At 40.9% G+C, this 21,453-nt stretch overlaps 2 protein-coding genes across 4 annotated transcripts in view; both read right to left on the reverse strand.

The window, feature by feature from the left end:
• Nucleotides 1-5,077: 5,077 nt before the first annotated feature.
• LOC105917459 (claudin-20-like) lies at nt 5,078-13,921 on the reverse strand. 3 transcript variants are annotated; one of them, XM_036130519.1, is made up of 2 exons: nt 13,796-13,921; nt 5,078-9,242 (listed from the first exon to the last, which is right to left on the reverse strand). In XM_036130519.1, exon 2 carries the CDS (start codon nt 8,257-8,259, stop codon nt 7,432-7,434), a length of 828 nt encoding a protein of 275 aa, XP_035986412.1. In that variant the 5' UTR covers nt 8,260-9,242; nt 13,796-13,921; the 3' UTR covers nt 5,078-7,431. The 3 variants fall into 3 exon arrangements, with proteins under 3 accessions (XP_035986412.1, XP_035986414.1, XP_035986413.1); XM_036130521.1 differs by lacking the exon at nt 13,796-13,921 and having other exon boundaries at nt 5,078-8,842; nt 8,946-9,734; XM_036130520.1 differs by lacking the exon at nt 13,796-13,921 and having other exon boundaries at nt 5,078-8,354; nt 8,541-9,734.
• A 4,353-nt stretch (nt 13,922-18,274) lies between these two features.
• The window catches only part of LOC105917453 (T-lymphoma invasion and metastasis-inducing protein 2), a 35,703-nt gene continuing 32,524 nt past the window's right edge, over nt 18,275-21,453 (reverse strand). Inside the window, exon 24 of the mRNA XM_036130436.1 lies at nt 18,275-20,389. Within this exon, the coding sequence (XP_035986329.1) occupies nt 19,861-20,389 (529 nt within the window). The 3' untranslated portion in view covers nt 18,275-19,860. The remainder of the gene's footprint in view (nt 20,390-21,453) is intronic.

Genomic DNA, 21,453 nt, shown 5'->3' on the forward strand with positions numbered 1-21,453 from the left:
CAATCTGTATAATATGATTGAACTTGATTTTGATGACATGTTTCATGATTTGGCGCTATATAAATAAAATTGAATTGAATTGAATTGGTAATGGGTCTTTAGCGACACTCTGGAGGAAACTGGACCCACTCTGCTTTGCTGAATGTTCATACAGAACCTACTTAGGTTTGCCACGGCATCTTGGTTGGATTTAAATCCAGAAATTATTGTTTTTTCCCCCCCCTTTAGTCATTGTGAGGGTTAGTCTGCGAGAACTGAGAAATGTGTTCTTGTTCTGGAGGGTGGCAAGAACAAGAACAGCTCTACTGCCCGTTGTGGCATATGTCACATCCGGGCTATGATTGCAGGAATCTGACGGACAGCTCAACAACCCAGAGTTTTCAAACTGATGAAGGAAGAGGAGGAGGAAGAAGATTGCTGGTTATTCGCGATGTCTGACGGAATGGGGGCAAACAGGAAAACGTAGACGGCATTTTAACCGTTCGAGGTGAACAGCATGAACAGAGTGTCTCAGTTCAACAGAGGGGAGACATGGATGACTAAACAATCACACAACAGATGTCAGACACCCTGCAAGAAAGACGTTCTGCTCAGATGATGGGCAGAATTAGTTTTTTACGTCGCAGAAACAAAGAGAGGTAAAAAAAAAAAAAAAAAAAAAATCTCAGTCCTCCCAGAGTACCATATTTTTCGGACCATAAGGCGCACTGAATATTCTTCCCAAGTGTGTAATATCACTCCTTCACGTCCACAGGAGGACAGAGTAGCTGGACTACGCTAGGGTTGGACGATATAGAAAAAAAGCTTATTGATAAAAAAAAATGCATATTGATCGATATCGATAATTATTGAAAATATTTAAAACCATATTTTATGTGCAGCTCTGCCTGGACATTTTATGATATTGCTAAATTATTTAATTTTAATAAAGAACACAAACACAGAATTCCAATTAAATCTTTATTTAACCAACTTTTTTAACCATAACAGAATTTTTTTAAAGAAAAATAACTTAAGAGACCTGAGTTATGTTATTAAATAAAGACTTTATTATTAAATAAAGACCAAAATAAATATACCAAAAAAATAAATAAATAAAATGGCCTATTTAGGTGGGAATAGTACACTAGTTACTTCTCAGGTTTCATAATTGAGAGGCTGACGCAGGGCTGAGGTCCGAGGTTGTGGCATGTAAGGACACAGACTGCAGCTCATTTTGCACTGATATCCGGCACTCGTTGCACAATTTAGGGAGCGCTGTTAGAGAAAAACTTAACAGAACTTTATATCGCGGATCAAGAGTGGCGAGTAATTGTTTGAAGCCAGGTTTATCAGCTGCAGACAACAGCAGCATGCCCGCGGTGTTGCGCGGGGCTGCACAGCTCACGCAGCAGCGCGTGCGGAGTGAGCGGCTGAGCAGCTTACGTGATGAATATTGGTTGGTTGCGTTACCAGACTTTGTTTTTACCGGTTCCTTGCAAGTTTTACAAATCACTGGTTTATTTCTGTCAGACTGGCGAACAAGTAAAACCCCGTTTTGGGACTTTTTCCTCTGCCGCTCCTTGCTGCGACATATTCTCATGCTCTGTGTTGTGGTTTGAGAGGGCGGCGCTTTGTGACGGCGTGCCTGGGTCCGCGATTACGATTGGTTGAGAGGAAGTAGTGACTGTAGCATCAACTAATATGATAGGCTGAAAGGAAGGAAGGAAAACTGTTTCTATCGAACTTTTATCGACCCTATTTTTTCCTATCGCGCCACACGTCTATCGATCGATTATATATTGTTATTGAATTATCGTCCAGCCCTAGACTACGCTGCCCTGTTTCTGACATAAAGCCAAAATAAACATTTATATTGTATTAACTTACTAGGTTTATTGTTGCTAGCGCGTACTCCAGGCATATTGAGGCGTACTGTGCTCATACTGTGAGCTTGGCGGACTCCGCATTGACTCTCTGTGCACGTTTTACCTTCATAGTCCAGCATACTGTTGCCTACATTTCTTGTGGCAAATTCCTACAATTCCCAGACTTTCTGCCAGTGGGACGAAGCGGCAGAACGTAAAATGTGTGATTAGTTAGCTGAGCACCTAGAGCTGTTTCCTTTTCCAGCAGACTCCCACCTGTCAGGGAGAACAGAGAGGGACTGTGAGGTAGGGCTGGGCGATATGGACTAAAAAATAAATCTCCTATTTTATCATACCAAATCCGATTAATTGATTTTTTCCTCCTTTTTGTTTCATAAAAAGAAATTAAAGAAATTATTTTAAAACCTTGCTTTTATGTCTACTGTGAGACCGCCTGCTTGGAGCCGCTCAGTGTCACATATAAAACAGTTTGATGTGAAGACTTCTTCCCTCCGAGAAGTTTATAGTGGGACACGTACCTGTATGTGTTGAGTACGGCTCAAGTACGCGTGGACGTCCGCTGAGTAAAATTCGCCAGAGTATGTGGGTTCCTTTACATAAATGCTCTTCTACTTTAGACATTACAGTCAGGCAGTCTTGTAGACAGCCCGGGGGTCCTCAGGTAGTGACAAAGTGTACCGTAATGCTCCGAATGTCCATTGAGCGGAGCGGCTTCGTAACAAAGGTCGTACTTACACATTTTAAAAGATTTTTCAGCACATTGTACCACATAATATAAAGTAACATCAACCTTTTCTAATGTACCGTAATTTCCAGACTATAAGGCACACTTAAAATCCTTAAACTTTACCAAAAAGTTATGGTGCATCTTATAATCCGGTGCGCTTATATGTGGACAAAGACAAACATAGACACGTTTATAATCTGGTGCGCTTTGTGGTCCGAAAAATACGCTAATACATCAAAACGTGCATAAAAAAAAACGGTGATGTAAATACGACTCATGTTAAACGTGAAAAACTAACACTGTGCAGCCCTGGTTCGTCTCCCCAGGTGTTTTCTTCACCGCCTGGGACTCGTTTCCTAATTGCCCCATTAGTGACCCTAACGGCCCAATTAGTGTGATTGTTCTGACCGCAGCTTAGGGGCCACGTTCAGAACTAAAGAAGCTTTTTGGATGAGAGGTAAAACCGTCCAGATGCCCACTACCAGAACAGGTTTCTAGGTATGCAAACTATGATAAAGATATTAGTGTTAACGCCAGAAAATGAGCCAATTAGCAGCAAATGATGAGAAGCTTCATGAAGTTAATTGTCAGAACTTAATTCATAAAATCTCTAAAATATCTACAAATAATAAAAATGCATCTCAAATCCTCCCAGTCTTAATGGCAATGTTAAGAAATACAAAAAAATATATACATTTTGTAAAGACATTAAACTCATATTTACATTAAACACCAAACTAATGTTGTAACTAAATAAATTGGGCAGATGATCAATTCCCACCTAAAAAGACCTGATTAATAGTAATTAATTTACCTGTAAAAGGCTGAGATTTAACTTTAACTGAAAGTCTCTATTTTGCTTCACTGATGGAGATAAATGACCTCATCTGGGGACGGCTGATGGTGGAAAATAGGAACAGAGACATTTTTAAAATCTACATACAGTTTTAACTAGAGCAAAAGAACAAATTTAAAATCCACGCAATATTTTCCTGCACCTGTAGATATTTGCATACAAATGAGGGAACCTAATGTTATTTTTATTTCACTAAAAGAACATTAAATGAACTGTTTTACTAGATTAAAATACTGCATCAGGCTTTTTGCGATGAAACCTCTGAAAGCGAACTCTTTTCTTCCCATAATAAGGAACCGAACCACCAAGCAGCACTGCAAAAACTCAACTTAAAATAAATAAAATGTTCTTAAAATGAGTATTTGTCCTCGATTTGAGCAGGTAAAAAATATGATTTGCCAATGGAATGAGACTTTTGCACTTAAAATAGGAACTACTCGTCTCCATCATCTTATTTCAAGTGCAGGATGTCTAATTATCTTATTTTAGGGGTCAAAATACTCATCCAATTGGCAGATAATCTTATTTACTTGCTCAAATCAAAGACAAATACACTAACTTTAAGAGCATTTTACTTATTTTTAGATCCGTTGTTGCAGTGGGTGAAGATAACTTCATCTGGGTCTTCTGGGGTAAAAAGATAAAATGTATTTGTTGCCAGTAATCATTTTAAATCTGCAGTTAATTAAATATCAGAGGAAGCTGTCAGAGATTCAAACGGCTTTTAATTAGGCGTGGAGGGTGCTGATTAAATGTTTTAAACCTCGGATCGTTAAAGTACTTCCACCATCTAAGCATAAAGAGGCGAGTCCTGCAGCGGCTGCAGAGGCTCATAAACCATTCTGTTGCTGCAGGATCGCATTTTTTTTCCCCACTTTTTGCTCAAACGTGTCCAGTTTTCCCCACGTCTACTGGCAGATTTGATGGTGAAATGCCTCTGCGGTGCTGACGGCTGTTTCCCCATCACCGCCGAGGCTCTTCTTCTGCAGGGCTGGAGCTTTTTCCTCAGAGGCCGAGTGGGCGTTCGGCTCGGCGGCCTCTTCTTCCTGGCAGGAGTGACTGACAGCTCACTCAGGTTGGAGGAGACGTCGGCCAGCGAGCGAATGGAAAACCCGCGGGGGCTCCGCACCGCAAAAATGGAACTAGAAATAAGTAAAATGTTCTTAAAATGTGTGTATTTGTCCTTGATTTGAGCAGGTCAATAAGATGATTTGCCAATGGAATAAGAATTTTGCACTCAGAATAGGAACAATTCATCTTAATCATCTTATTTCAAGTGCAGGATGTCTAATTATCTTATTTTAAGGGGTCAAAATACTCATTCCATTGGCAGATAATCTTATTTACCTGCTCAAATCAAGGATAAATACACTAACTTTAAGAACATTTTACTTATTTTTAGATCCGTTTTTGCAGTGCGGGTCCATTGTGCTTTCAGTGACGGCGCGTCCTGCTGCTACAGCTGCAGCAGGGAGGCGGGGGGGGGGGGGGCAGTGTGCATCCAACCGTGGTCAGAAGATAATGGGAAAGCAAAGAGCATCATTACCTCTCTCCTCCCCCATTTAACCGAGAGGAACAGATGAAGTGCGCGTCGGCTGGATGAGAAATTCACCACAATGCAGAATGTGAGAAGCTCGGCATATTTTTTATTTTATTGCTTCTGACACAGGAGGGTACAACTGTAAGCTGTAAACTGCATCTAAAGCGGCGAGGACAAGCAGCAGCTGAAGGTTGTTCTAGAAATTATTGATGAGATCAGAGCAAAACCCAAGTTAAAAAATTCGACACACATTCAGTACCGCTGGTCATAAAAAAAAAAAAAAAAAAAGCAGCTTTGTAAGCGAGTTTCCAGCTAAAATCCTGCAGGGGTTTTTTTTTCCACCAAATACCAAAAACAGACAAACTTTCCAAGGCAGCTGGCGGTTTGTTAAAAGACTGTAAAAGAAAAATGTTTTTTTTTTCAAGTTTTAAAGAGAGATTACATTAAGTCAGGATAGTTTGATCAATTTTCTTTCAACAAATGGAAAAAAAAAACACCTAAATCTATTTGCTTCAGGCTAATTTTTACACCGGTGTGAAAATGGTACTGAATTTGCACCTCTGACCCACATGCATCTAAAACATGTTTTTTTTCTTCAATATATATAAATGTCTGGATGATTCTATTTAGACTATAGAGATTTATTTGAACTATAGATATATTATGGCTTTGAGAGCTGGAAACTTGATGATTTACCTGTTTTTATGGGTTTTTTTTTTTTTTTTTGCATCTGCCTAACTTTGTCCTGACGCTGTTTCCAACAAATTTCAAGTTTTAGCAGGAGAAGTTAGAAACTGAGAAGAAAAACGACTAGAGATAAAGAAAAGCTGAGCTACACTGGGTTTGGTTAAAGATTTAGCCCAACACTGCTTTAGCCGCACTATGGACGTATTCTGATGTCATCATCGCCCCCTAGTGGACTAATCCAAAACATTCAGCACTTCAATATGTTTAATAGTAAAAACATATTCTTCAAAGAAAGTAATTTGCATCAAAATACATTCACGTTGAGCTATTTTCATGTCCACAAATCGGTGCAGAGCTTGTAGCATCGCTGCAGACACGCGGACATTAAGCTCCTCCCCCTCGCCAGAACAATCATGGCCGACGATCAAAACCAGGAGCTGCTGCCAGACGTTTCAGACTCTGGTGATGCTTGTTTTCTCTCATCGTGTTGCACAGTCACTGCTTTTTTGCGATGAAAGCCCTTTGACATTGTGCAAAAATATAATTTGACTTGCAAAACAAAATGTACAAAAAAATTAAAGGAAGTAGCTGCTAATGTGTTTGATGATAAAACAACGTTAACACTTTCTGAGCCAGACTCAAGCCGCTAATTAGAGCAAAACCTGACGACTTTAACGGATCACCAAGAAAAATAAGATGGTAAAGAACCTGAATTAGAACCAGACTGCTGCTGAATGCATTTGCAGGGTTCTGAGTCCAATGTATGGTTTTGTATTTAGGAGGTTCACTGTAGGTTCATTTCCATGTGCATTTATGGCTGCTTTGATATCCTTTCTGCATTAAAAATTATGTTTTTATTAGTGTTACGTTAACTATATTTAACTAGCTGAGAAATTGAATTCTTTAACCTGTAATTGTGTCTATTAGCAGAAATAAACATGTGAAACACGTCATCATAATATATAACTATCATGTTTTAAACGAAATTACTAAAATAAATTAGTGTTTCGATAATATTCTAACTGATTTAGATGTGCCTGTATGACTCTGTATTTATTTTATATTTTAGCTGAGCTTAAACAAGAGATATTAAAGAAGAGAGACAAAAAGTTTTTTTGTTTTTCTTAACTTTCTTGCATCATTTCTCTTGTTTTTAGTGGGTTAACTTGTGTTTCCAGCTGCAGCCTGACTGCTATCATTCTTCACATTTCTGCAGGTGAAACTAAGTGGTTTTCCTGTTGGGATTGAGATCGAAGCTCTTTGAATGCACAAAGCATCGCATCAACATACGGCATAAAAAATACAAACTTTATGTTGGAAGGCTGTGACTGCGGTGGGACGGCGGGGGCCATGTTGGTAAAAACCAGCCCCGGTCCCCAGAAGCGTCGGAAGCGGCCCTGTCACAGAAGGCAGCTGAAACGGCTCTTTGGTTTCAGTCTGAGCTGAAAGTGCTTGTTTCTCTTCGGGTTCGGTTAGTTCTTCTCGTCTTCGGACCTTTTTTTTGGTTCTGGTGAAGCTGCAGCGGCCTGCCAGCCCGTTTTTTAAAGGTTTCACAGCGTTTTTATTTTTTGTGCCTCTGAGCTTCATTTTTTTTCCTCCCTTTAGAGACCCAGGGCTCTGCTTCTGAGCCATTCGGCTGAATCTACAATCTGTCATTTACAACATTTAGCAATTACCCCCCCTTCACACACACACACCTCCCCCCAGTTCAGAGCGCCTCGCTGAAACTCCACATTTTCCCTCAGCCGGAGCGTTAAACGTACTCCTGGAGGCTGTAGTTGTCCTTCAGGTCTTTCTGGGGGAGTTTGCAGGGAGAGCAGGAGAGCCTCGGCTGCCGGTTCGCTGCCGGTTCCTCCCGCCTCACCTCGTCCGTCTGCAGCTGGACGCTTTTGCTCTTCTTCTTCTTGTTTTTGGGCTCCTGCTTGCGCCGCTCGCTGCTCTTCTGCGTCGGCCCGTTTGGGTCGTCGTCGTTGTCGGAGGTGGAGGAGGAGGAGGCGATTTCCGGACGCCCGGACGTCCTCCCCGGACAGGACAGGCAGAGAATGACCCCCCCGGCCAGCAGGAAACCGGCGGAGACGAACGTGACGCACAGAGCGCCGCCGGGCTGGTACTTGCTGCTGTCGGGCAGGTCGGTGGTCAGGAAGGCGGTGATGACTTCGCTGGTGAAGAGCGACGCCGGAACCAGGCAGAGGAGGCTGGCCAGGACGAGGCAGCCCCCCGCCGCCATGGCCGTGTGCCCCTTCGCTCGGCGGCCGCCCCCCCAGCGGGTGCACTTGAGCCCCAGGGTGGCGAGGCAGAGCCCGAAGGCGGCCACCATGCAGGACAGCACCATGCCGGCGCGCATCGCCTGCAGGGACGGCGGCAGCGACAGCACCGAGTCCTTCAGGGTGCAGCTGAAGACGCCGGAGCTGTACCACACGCAGTCCATCCACAGACCCCGCATCTGCGAGACGGGCGCCATGACGCTGGTCCACGCGTTCACGCTCACCTTCCAGTTGGGCAGCAGCGTGGCCACCGTGGCCCCCAGGAGCCCCAGCAGCGCCAGGGCGAACGCCAGGATCTGGACGGCGGCGGACAGCATGGCGTGGACCCCCCCGCCCCCCCCGCCTCCGCCCCTGTTAGTCCACTTGGCCGGGTCCCGACAGGAGATAATTCCTCAGCGCAGGCTCCAGCGGGCTGCAACCAGAGGTGAAATGAGAAGTGAGCGTGGAGCGTGACGGACGCCTGCTTCACTCACTCTGCAGCTCAATTCCCATCATTGACACCTAATTATGTCCTTTTAAAGCCGCCGCGTCCCTCTGGGAGCTGAAACTCCTATTCCTTCAGACTGAAGGTGGAGCGGAGAGGCGCCTGCAGCCTTACCTGCTCCGTGCGTCGGCGCCTCCTGCCGCTGGTTCCGGTGTGAACGAAGACGGCGCCTCTCTGCCAGAACGGACCGCTTCAGCCCATCCTGCAGCCGCAGCAGCAGAACCTCCTCAGGACGCCGGTTCTGATCCAGTAACCAGTCCGCCCGCCCGCCTCTCACCTGCCAGCGCCGCTTTCGGGTCGCGTCCTGCGGGTTCCAGTAGAAGATAAAAGCCGGCCACCGATCATCGCTGATGGTATCGGCGCCTCGTCAGACCGCTGACGCCGTCGTCATCCGTGCCTTCAGACGCATCTTTGTTCTGGTTTTTGGCGATAAAGTGGCAGAGCTGTGAATAAAGGTGAAGAATGGGGCCGCTGCGAGGCGCTGATAAGGGTCCGCGGACCCAAGAAGCCTGTTATTACCATAATCCTGCAGACACAGCCTGCTAACTGTAAACACACATTTTCCTGCCGGTTTCCCTGGGAGAAAAAAGAAGTTTGAACAGAGTGCAGGCGTGGCTTCTGCCTAATTAATGTTGTGCTGGAAAAAAAAAAAAAAAAAAACGTCCCGGTTCCCACCGCAGATGCAGAGAGGTGACGTTTCAGGTGCTGCTGCTGCTGCGGCGCGTCGGGTTTGGCCGTCCTTTCACAATAAAACTCGCCGCTCTGCAGCAGCGCCGCCGCAGAGACCCGACCGGATCCGATCGGAGACGGCCTCGCCTGCTCGGAGTCAATTAGCCACAAATTACAGGTTTCTGCTCCAATAATCCAGCAAATTGAGTAAAGAAAAACCATCAAAACATATTTAGTGAAAAATAACAGGAACGTTTTTCTGTTTGATTAAGAGCAGATAGTAAATTTAAAGAAAATATTCCAGATTCTCACTATAATTTGCACCGATATAAAGTCGTCTTGCGGCCACCTGTTAACAGGAGCTCTGCTAGTTTTACAAACGATAAACAGATTTTAAGATCTTTATTTTAACTATAGGGACAATTTATGACTTTATTTCGCACTGTTTTATGTAAATAGTCTTAAAAGGTAAATTTCTCACCAACGTCTCTTTAAAGGAAGTAAATCTTTTGGTTTATATGAATCAGGGATGAAGACAAATACCAAAATTGTAACATTTTAAAGTTGTTTTGTGTTGGTTCATCATTACGTAAAATAAAACTGAATAACTTATCTGGAGATTAAACTACAGTTTTTAATAATAACGATCATAAACATCACGTCTTCTTACACTGATTTATCTTATAAAGTCTAAAACATTTAATGTCTTCACTTATTTTTTAGGCCATCTTTGTTTTTTATTAGCTTTTTTTTGTTTTATTTATTTTTATGCATATTATATATTTATTTTTCCCCATTAAATTGTTTTGTGTTGTAATTTTTATCACATTTAATTGTCTTATGTATTGTTTTCCATTCATATTGTTATTATTGGATTTATTCACTCAACCCTTTATGTTTGCTAACTGCATTCTGATGTATTTTTGGTTCGTTTCTGCTCCAGATGTGATAATTATGACCCATAACGAGCAGATTAGAGCCGCCGAGGAGCTGCTAATTTATTCCTGGCCTGTCAGGAATGAGTTATTCCGGCGTTGGGCTGGCAGCGCCGGCGGGACCATGTTGGCTCCACATGCTGAACAGCCTGTTTTAACCTGCGCCTGCTTCGTGTCGCGGGACGAGGCGGCGCTCGCTTACAGCGGCTCTCTGGAGGTTTGAGCGGACGCCTGCGGGCCTTCGCTCTGCAGAGGACAAACTCACACCGTTTACTCTGACATGCGTTTTATTTTAACACAGCCACCTCCTGCCGCCCGGGACCAGGCAGGTCGACCGTTTCTGGTTTGAATTTTTCTGGTTTTTGGTTCGTTTTATTCACCGGATTTAATCGGAGTTTAAAAATGCTGCTCATGATGGACCTTTAAAGCTTTCCCCCATCATTTTTCTCTTTGTTTTATTGCATTTAATGTTGATTCTGATTGGTTTTATAATTGTATTTTAATGAACCCATTTTCTCTATTTAAATTGTCCTGTGTGTGTTTGGCTTTTAGTTATTTAGATTTTAATCTGTATCTCTATTTAGCTTTTTATTTCTGTGTTGGATGTGGATTGATTTTTTATAAACATTTTGTAGAGATGATGTGTTCATAAAAGTGCAGATATTTTACAGGCTTACTAATAATACATTTGGATTACATTTTAAAAAGAGATTCTGCATTTTTATACAATTTTAATTTTGTGCTTTATATATTGTGTTTATTTAAAATTACAACTGTTTATATTTTACTCTTTCTGCAAGGACTGCTTTGTATGTTTTATGCTTGCATCATTTTTATTTGATAAAAATTTTATTTCAAGAACTTCATATTTTCCTGACCCGCATTAATTTTGTCCTGTGTGTTTCATTTTTAAATGTTGGCATAACAAAGGTTTTTTTTTTTTTTTTAATAAGAAGCTGTAATTTAACTGGAAGCTTTGGATCCTTTTTGCTGTTATTTTTTAAATAATATTTACAAAATAAATTTTATAGAAATGTTGCAAAAAATGCAGATTATATTTGCTTTTGTTCAGGTTTATTTTACTTATCTTAGTCAAATAGCAGGCATTTCTTATTTGATTTTTAAATTTGTTTCTGTACATTTAATGAAAGCTTTTTATGCGTAAATAATAGCTAAAATAATTGTATATAATGTTCCCACGTTTTGCTTCAAAGCTTCACCTTTTTTTCTTTTTTTTCCTTTTTTCCCACTTTTTTTTCCTTTTTTCAAGCCGCACCTTAAAGGTTTTGAATTCAATGAATAGTTTAAATTGAAATCTTAAAAAGTTGACATAAATGAGTTTTTCTTTTAAAATAAAAGCAATCAGAATGTAAAATATCTCAGAGTGCCGTCGTGTTTCTTTAAACGGGTGTTTTCACGCGGCGCCTCTGATTCCTGAATCTGAAATCCATTATGACTGAAATTAGCTTCGGATTAAAGGCGACAGTTTGATCTCTGACCTCTGTAATTATAGTCTGGAGAAGAATCAAACCATCTGGCAGAAAGAAACCCCCCCCCCCAGGCTTCCATAGACACGAGTTAACAGCCAGACAGGGAGATGAATGAAAAGCCTTATCTGAGCCACACACACTTTCCTCGATTTTCAATCATTTTCAACCCTTTCTTTGCCCAAACGCCGACAATAACCCTAAACCTAAGCATTAGCATTTATTCTGTCCTCAGTACCAAGCAGCCAGGTCCAAATCAGATATTTGGGTTCCTGTTTTCATTCTGGAAAAGCTTGCTTGAAGACTTGGCGTTCAGTCATAATCAGTAAACTAGAATCTGCCTTCTGATGAGGCTCGTCTTGTTTGTGAGCTTAAAAGAACCTTTTGAAAACAACCTTTAAGCAGGTATTTAACATGCTTTTCATTAGGCCCACCTTTATAAATAAATTTTTGTTTGTCTGATGCTCAAGTCATAAATACTGTTTTGCATCAGCTATAGGAAGAAAACCATCATAATTATCAGAAATAAAGGCTTGAAAACATCAAACTGTGTACAATTAAATAAATAATGGGTTGAAAATACGGAAAAAAATGTCAAGGTCAATTAAATTAGAAAACATGTGGTAAAGTAAATATATGGGATATTTTTAAAAATAGAAAATACATAAAGTATTTCTCATTTCTTAAATTAATTGGCAGATTTTCAGTGTATTAGTTTACATATTGGACATATTTCTGTTTTTATTTTTTGTCAGCTTCGGTAGTTTAGATCCCTGATGTCTTTGGGGGGACTTTTCCAGGATGTCACATAAGGAACCAATGTTTTTCAGGTGTTGCCTTAAAATGCCTCCCCGTGTGCCAGTATTTACCCCAGGTATTGTAAATCAAAAGCTCATAAGGCAATGACATCATCATACGAGCTTTTCCAACATTGTTCTGAGCTAATCTCAGCAAAAAGTAAAAACATAAATTAAAATATCTTCAATCTTTTGGCCTTTAGCAAACAAACATAATTTCTTGGAGGGTGTAACAGTAAGGTTCACGTATTCGTACAGAAAATATCCGGTACAACCCTGGCACCACGTGCAGAATCTTGTGTGGAACCCCGTGAAAGGTCAGGGAACAGGAGCAAGGAGCTATTATTAAGGAGATTCGGATGGAGCCCCAATATATGTGGACGCCTCATTACGTGCTGGAGCGCATCCTGCAGCGCCGCCATATTGGATAGGTCTCTTCTACTCTAGGCTAACATAGTATCCGACGGGAATACGCACAGAGGGAGCAACGTTTCCAATATTTTCTGCAGCTTACGACTGCAATTACTGCCAATAACTACTGAAAGTAGATCACGTGGTGCAGATCACCATTTTGGTTCTGAAGATCAGTTTTTACTTGGTGAGAACATTGCAAAAACCGAACAGACCGGCCATATTTTTGTGCTTTATTAATTTGTCTATCGCTGTATTTCACAAACAAAGGCTGAATCACGGTGTTAAACTAAGTACCGGGAGTTAGAGAGTGCCGGCACTTACAAGAGGCTGTGCAAAACAGTTCTTCTTCAAGGGTCTTCAGCATAGTTGGAAGCAGGGTAGTGTGAGACACTGGAATGCCCAGAAAATTTAAAGAACACTTTTCCAGGCCTTATTAAGTATTTCAGCATGAAAACACGTATTTATCTATACATTAATATGCCAAATGTTTGTTAACAAGCTTAAAACATATTTCAACATGAAAACACGTATTTATCTATACATTTATATGTCAAATGTCTGTTAACGAGCATAAAACAACGTATTTCAGCATGAAATCACGCTTTTTATGTGTGACTTTTTTTTAGATGTGACAGCGTCCTGCATCACAACCACATCTCGGCCGTTTATAACAAACCAAAACGTCTGAAAAATCATAAAAATTCAAGGAGTTATGATTTATTTTAGTTGGGCAAACAGCTTCATCGGTACAAATAAATGCACTCAGGGCGCGTGAGAGACCCATCCAAGATGGCGGCAGCGCTGAAACGTTAACGCCAGTCGGTTGGAGCTGGGGCCTCTACCTATATAAAATGTCTCCCAGCCTTTTCATGTAGCTGAAGTGGAGAAGAGAAGGTGCTGGGACTAGTCCCAGCATAAATTCTAATAAATCTTCTTGCATATATAAATAAAATAACGAAAGAAAAAAAAGGTGGATCGAGCCAGAACTTCTCAAGAGCAGTAAATTCAATTTAGCAGTTAGCATTACAGTTAGCCGTGCTAACTCTGCTCTGAACTGAATTACTCACCGGAACCAGCGTCCAGCTGATTGTAACAACCATCCCTGGTTCTGGAGAAGAACCAGATGAGGTCTAAATTGTCCCCTGTAGGATCCAGTCAGCCCCGAACTCCGCGCATCTCCTAACGTCGGGAGATTTCCCCGCAGCTTTTCATGCTGCGTTCAGGTGCAGCTGGGACACTAGGCCGTCACAATATCAAAACAACTCCAAACTGATTTTAACACGTTATTCTCCAATACGGAATTATTTAAACATTTCTAAATATCAACATTGACAATTTTGGAGTGCTTAGATTGGCGTATATATATGGCAAAAAACAAACTATTGATTACCAAGATCAGATCTCAATTTTAGTATTTTAAACACAGTTGCCATAAGTAAGAGGGGGAATAAAAATTTTGGTAAAAGACTAAACAAACGTTGCATTAACAATGCACTTAAGGTGGCTGCTTTTGTCCGTTAATTTAATTTTAATATTAAATTTTATTCTCACATCCAGGATAAATAAGGTATATGTCTGTCTGTCTTGTCTGTATTACCTGTTGGGAAAATTAAACAGATTTTAAGAGGGATTGAAAGAAGGAAACAAAAAAAGTACAATGAATGAAAAGTTACAATGGGGAGTGTTATACAGAACTAGGACTCAACCTAAAATTAGCTGTTAGAAAAACAGCTGTTAGAATACTTTTTAGTGCTGTTTTGACATGATGTGTTTGTTTGATGCAAAAAAAACATACATTAAAAAAAGATAAAAAAAAGGTCTGATTTTACAGAAGAAACTGACCCAGATGATTGATGTTTTCCTGAGGAAGATTCATGAACAGTTTTTCAAAACCAAAAATCTTCAGTCTGCCATACTTATACATGTTATCCCAGATTCACAGACTTTAACTCCTCCGTTGAGAGTCTCTGCTCTCAACTTGAGACTAAATATTTTTTTTATAAGGACAGATGGCTAAGAATTGGATCATTCTTCATGCATTGTTGCTTTTCATTTACCATTTTTAATGTTTTTCATTTGCTCAAAGCATTTTAGTGTTGCTTCTGTAGTGAATACCTACATGAGAAATGATGCTTTGCCAACAGTAAAAAAAAAAAGAACTCCATAGAATTCATAGATTCCTTCTTTTTCTCTCTGTCAGTCGCTCCTGAGGTGCGCCGCTGCCCACAGCTGCTCTCAGGGCACCTATCAGGGGAGACAGCAGACGGGACAGAGGGGAGCTTTTTTTCAAAGAAGTTTAGTGTTGTTTCAGTACTGAATGCATTTTTAATTAAATTTTTATCTACAATAAAAACCTCCAAGTGTACTTTCTGTTTTTCTCCCTGTCAGCTGCTACTGTGTTGATCGCACATGGCAAAAATGACTGTTTTTCATTCAATAACTTTGACTTTGTTTGGTGCCCCCCTGGGGTCCGTTCTTCGTACGTTGCTAACTCAGTTAGCAGGATTTCATTGTTGACGATTTGGCATGATCTTGGATCGTTTGGTTCTTTGAAAGACATCCTGCACTTGTTGTCATAGCAACATGTCCGCCAGCTTAAACCTGCTCCAGAGCAGGCTTATTTCATGTAAACAAGATTAGATCACGGCTGTATAAGCGGAGGAGATGGGAAGTCTGCCGTAGCCATGTCCATTTTTACGACTGCAACCTGTTGCGGAAGGTGCAAGAACAGTGGCGGTTCTAGACCAAATTTACCAGGGGGGCCAAGGTGGGGCCAGTGATTTTTTCACAGGGGCACATAAAAGAATGAAATCATAAAACAGGGCAATTTTTAATCGCTTAATATGAAGTGAGACACTTGTGGCTCTGATACTGCAGGTTTCAGATCCCTGATCTAGCAGATGAAAACTGTGATCCCAGCTCAATGCTGCTGAAGCTAAAAGTAAAACACCTTGATTTTTAAACCCTTGTTAGGATGAAATTGTAAAGGTACAAAAAATAAAATTGGTCAAAGTGACAAATCAGGTGTGGTTTCTTCATCAATATATATAATCGTAAGAAGTTTATTTAATTTATGTCTTTAGTACAGGGACCATAACAGGGGCCAGGACCATTTCTACAGGGGCACTGGCCCCTGTGGGCCCCTGTCTAGAGCCGCCCCTGTGCAAGAATAATTTCAGAGTTTTTCGAATTAATCGCGTATTGCGCAATAGACAGGATCCTTTAGCGCAGCGCGACAGTGTAGAGATTTTTCTTGGTGGCTGTTATAAACAGACAAACACATCATTTAACAGTGGCATTTAAAGAGGAAAAATTGGTGTTGGAGCCATAAATCTAAAATATTTAACTTATTTGTATGATGGTTTGCTTTTTATTGTTATCCTATTCAGTAAGAAGATTTGTTCGGGCCATTTTATTGTGAAGTTTAGTTTACTTTGAAAGGCTTGCTTCCTGTCGAGCCGTATATTGTATTAGAAAAAACTATGGATGGATTATCTAGACACGGAGCAATACAGTTTTACCTTGTAAACTGTGGATGACTTGGAAAAGGAAAATTTAAATTTTCTATGGATAAAGATTTTTTTTTTTGTTAAAAATCCCAGTTTGCACGTGTCCTTTACTTCCCGTGTCTACGAAATGACACTGAAATTTGGATCTCTTGACATAACAAGTGCCTTTTTAAAATAAAGTATAATAATTAAAGGCTACCATTTTGTAGAATATTCTATTTCCCCTTTACTTGTGCCCATGTTCTTGTGGGTCCAGTGGAGGCGCTGACATAAAAGAACAAAGTAAATATGAGATTTTTAAAATGCAAAAATTCTAAAGTGATAGAACAATCTACCATGGACAGTGTTTACGCATTAATTTGTCTGCTGCTTTTTGCCAGCCCTCTCTCCTGGCTTTAACAGATTTTTATTTGTTTTAATCAATGACTCAAATTCGGCATAACCTTCCATTAAAAGCTCGTGTTCTGCTTGAGAGAAAAACTGTGGGCGTTCTTTGGCCATGCTGAACAGCCAATAGCAGCGCTGCTGATCATTGTTTCTACTATCGATACATTTCCCCTTTTAAACAAACGCAGGAACGCGCAGTTGTCTCAGATAACTCAATCCAGCCATACTAATCATAAACAACAGGTGTGTTCGAAGAACCCAGTTAGCCGGATCATGATTAGCCGGATGAAATCATCTTGGATGTGTCATTTGATCTTGGATGTTTTAAGCAACATACGAAGAACGGACCCCTGATCACTTGGTGCCCTACGCAGTGTGCATGGGTGAAGCTCCGGCACTTCACTTTGAAGCCAGTTTTCAAGCCGTTTTGACTGGACCGGACCACAGAGGTTGTTCTGGCCGATGTTTACATCCCACCACACCCTTGTATACCAGAGGCTGACCAACAGCTCGCTGAGCTGATAACAGACATGGAGAACAAACACCAAGACTCCATGTAAATGAATAATAGATTCTAGCTCCTGCTCCTTGACCTTTCACGCGGTCAACAGTAAAATCTATCGTGGGGAGGAAAGGAGCTTTGGACTGCTGAGCTGATTTCAGACAGCCTTTAACTCTGACGGAAACATGGATGATGGAGTCAAATACAGGCCTACAGCCTCAAAATGAACTACAAAGTGTCACTCTCTTCTCTCCGGACATCTTCGTTGACTTCCTTGTGCCGATAAGTCATGTCACACAAAGGATTGTGGGATACTTTAAGGCTTCTTAGCACCAGTAAGAGACGTTGTGGGGTTCCTAGGCTAAACAAGAATACAGGCTACTTTTCCTACCTACTTCTTACTGACTGCACTATTCGGACAGCACTTATCATGGCGACCCACTTCTGCTTTGGCTTTAGACTCTTTGCTCAATAAGGGTATTCGGTTGGAGCCCTCAACTCTCACATTGTTCCTGTTGGGGAAATTAACAGGCAAACCTTCCGAATTAACTCCTAAAATGCAGACAGCATTGAGTGTCCCAGCAGAAACATTACACTCTGGATGAGTTTCACGGTCTTAAAGAACGCCTACAGGACGGTCACCAGGCAGCTTTAGATCTCTGACCAATGCCGGTTTCAACTCATTCCAATTTACAGGCAAAAACCTACAACCAGACGGTTCCAGACTTTTACGAAGCAGACTGAGGGTCAAAAGCGGAGGTCATGGATCCGGTTCTGACTGCAGCAGTTTTTGAAGCTGTAACCACTGACCTGAATTAACTTAATGGAACTGTGTCATCATATATCAGTTTTTAAGAGTGCAGACTTAGACCTTTTGCATGTTCAATAACAATAAAACGTGGCTTTCTTCCCACGTAAGGAAGATAAGGGTAACAGACATTGTATAAGCAGGAATAAAATGAGTTGTGTTGGAGGAACGTACCTTAACGTCTGAACTGTGAGCATGAAAAAACAGTCAAACTCCTTGCTTGTGCACACAATCTTGGCCAAAGAAGCTGATTCTGGATTAATTTCTATGCAATGATGGTTAACTGTTGCCATGGAGAAAAGGCACCCCACCACACACGCAATAAATGAATCGTTAAGAAAACGCTGCGTCAAAAACGCCTTTAATGAAATATTTTGCAGGTGTTTATCAGCACCTGATTTACAGAAATACGCAAATATTTAAGAAAATAAATTACCAAAGTCTTTGACAGTTCCTCAAACAAACTGAATTTTTCATTTCATAACGAAACAGTCGCCTTTCAGTAGAAATAAACACAGTATAAAAAACATATAAATACATTAAGAGATGGTGGCAGACGTACAAAAAGCTTCAATATGATGCAGCGGTTCTGGATTTTTCCATCTAGAAACTGCTTTTGTCGAAAGAATATTTCCAGCTGGAGCTTAAACTGTACACAGAAGGATATTTACAACACAGCAATTTATAAAATATTAAACAAATTCTGGATCCAAACACCAGCATTCAGCTAGTTTCACTTGGTGATTCTGTTCAGTCATTTAAGTGAATTAAAAAAAACGGGAAAATAAAAGCTTTCCTGTGATCCAAATGAAGCTCAACTCCATCATCTCTACGCTTCTCATTTAATCTCCACCTTCCAGGATAAAAAATAAATAAATCAGGAAAGAAAGAAAAATGTTTAAGTGGTTTCCAGTTTGTCTTTGAGGTAAAAAAAAAAAAAAAAAACATACATTTTCCTGTTCTGGTTCATTTGTTTTTAAAATTTAATTTCTGCAATGTTTTCATGAAGTGCAATTATCATCATATATAAAATAAAAAAAACCTGTAACATAAATAAATCATTAATTGCTTTTGATTTAGGTTTCCTAAGCAAATTAAGTTAAATAAAATAAGAAACAAAATGGTAAAAATTATGATATTTGCCCTTTAAAATCATAAAAGATAAATATTTTATGAATAAATAATTTCATATAAAAAACTGTGACAGGAGCTAAATATCTAAAACTTTAATATTTTACCAATATAAAATATTCCTAACAATATCACTTTACGAACCGAATCATGAATTTCTAACAAGGGAAATTTGTTGATAAAAATTGAAGCTAAAACCTGCGACGTTAATGGCTGAACAGCTTCGGGAAGAAAAAACTTTCGGTTTCATTAACTACTACATTAAAAGAAAGTTTTAAAATCTGTACTTTTTGTGCCAGATCTAATCGAGCTTCAAATTTCAAAATAATTTTTACAACAAAAACTAAATATTATTGATATAAATGTAATTTTTAATAGATCTTTAAGAAATGTATGTTGATATTAGGCTATGAGGATTTTTCTTTTTCACACCAACAGAACTTCTGTTTTGTTAAATTCAGTAAAATTTTATTGTGGCTAAATTATTTCCGTCGTCTATAAAAACAAGTTTATCTGTGGGGTTCTTTACTGTTTACAATCGTCTCCGCTCCATGTGACGTTAAACTTTTTCCACACCAAAGGAAAGCAAAGCAGATCCGATCCCGTTGGATGAAAATTCCTGGTCTGTGAATTCAGGACCTTGTTGAGCTTCAGCGCCTGGAAACGTCTGCTGGTTTCTGCTTAAATCAGGGGGAGGCCTGTCGCAGCCAATCAGAAGGCTGGCAGAAATCCTAAAGAGATGAAGGAGTGACGTGCTGGACCTGCTCGACCCGTTCCCTCATCAGGACCGCGGACTCATGTCAGCAGCTCAACGTCTGTCTGGATCCCCAGCGCCGGGTCGTAGAAGCAGTCCTCGTTGATCATGGATGTCATGCTCTGCACGCTGAAGTCTCTCCCCACAAAGTTGCTGAAGTCCAGCCCGTCTCCTCCAACACCGCGTCGCAGACTCGAGCTGCGCCTCTGCTCCTGGTCCACGCCATGTGTCGACCTTTCAGCCTCCTCGGAGAAGTTGAGGCGCTGCAGCTGAGCCTCCAGCTCGCCGGTCAGGGAGCAGAGCCGGGGCCTCACCCCCGACAATCCGGCACGGCGCGGCAGGAGAGGCTCTGAGCAGGTTTCCTCCAGGGTGCCGTCTGGTCTGCAGCTCTCCGCTGACGGATGAGCGGCGGTTCTCTGGAGGTCGGAGCAGCCTTGTCGATGCCGCCTCCTCCAGGTGCCGCTCCTCTCAGCTGTGGACTGCTTGGTTCTCCTCAGAGAGCCGCCAGGAGCTCGGTCTTTGAGGAGGGAGCTCAGAGCGCGTAGCAAAGCGGTCTTGGTCTCCAAATCCCTGAAACACAAAAAGCGCAGAATCGTCTTTCTATTCATCCATTTCTTCATTAAACTGCAGGTCCAGCGAACTGTTGGTCAGCCTCTGGTATACAAGGGTGTGGTGGGATGTAAACATCGGCCAGAACAACATCTGCGGTCCGGTCCACTCAAAACAGCTGGAAACCTGGCTTCAGAAGTCAGAAGTCCGGAGCGAAGTGCCGGAGCTCCGCCAAGCTGGTCAAGCGATCAGGGGAGCACCAAACAAAGTCAAGTGGGGGTCAGCCCTTTGCCGGTTCACAGAGTTGTTCCTTATAAAGACTATGGCTGGGTGTGATTTAGGAGGAGCCGATTCAATACAATTCTCGATACATAGCTCAGCTTGATTTGATTTGACTCCAATATCGATATTTATTACTCTCAAATTAATGCTCAAAGTCATTCAATCAACAAAACCAGCCAAATATTACATTTATATGCAATTTATTGATATATTAACAGGAAAATAAAGTGCATTTGGTTCAATGCATTTAACGTATCAAATGCATTGAACAGACATTGTGCCAAACGTCTGATTTTAGGGATGAAGGCGCTTCTAAAATCCTGTCGGCCGTTCCACAAATTAATGCTGTGAACAGTAATGGCTGTAATAACGCCCCCTAGGGGTTGGGAGGTATATTGATATTGAAAGCCAGAATATCGATATTAAATTGTTTTTAAAAAACATCTATATTAATTTTTGTATCAATTTTTATGCACAGCCCTAATAAAGACTAGGGTTGGGTGTCATCTAGGATGAACCGATTCGATATGATTCTTGATAAATTTTTCAGCTTGATTTGATTTGACTCCAATATCGATATTTATTACTTTCAAATTAATGCTCAAAGTCATTCAATCAACAAAATCAGCCAAATATTATATTTATGTTCAATTTATTGAACACTGATATATTAACAGGAAAATAAAGTGCATTTGGTTCAATGCATTTAACGTATCAGACAAACCAAAAATGTGACCAAATGTCTGATTTTAGGGACGAAGGCGCTTCTAAAATCTGAAATCCTGTCGGCCGTTCCGCAAATT

Source organism: Fundulus heteroclitus, unplaced genomic scaffold (assembly GCF_011125445.2).
Source record: "Fundulus heteroclitus isolate FHET01 unplaced genomic scaffold, MU-UCD_Fhet_4.1 scaffold_36, whole genome shotgun sequence".
NCBI classification, from domain to species: Eukaryota; Metazoa; Chordata; class Actinopteri; order Cyprinodontiformes; family Fundulidae; genus Fundulus; species Fundulus heteroclitus.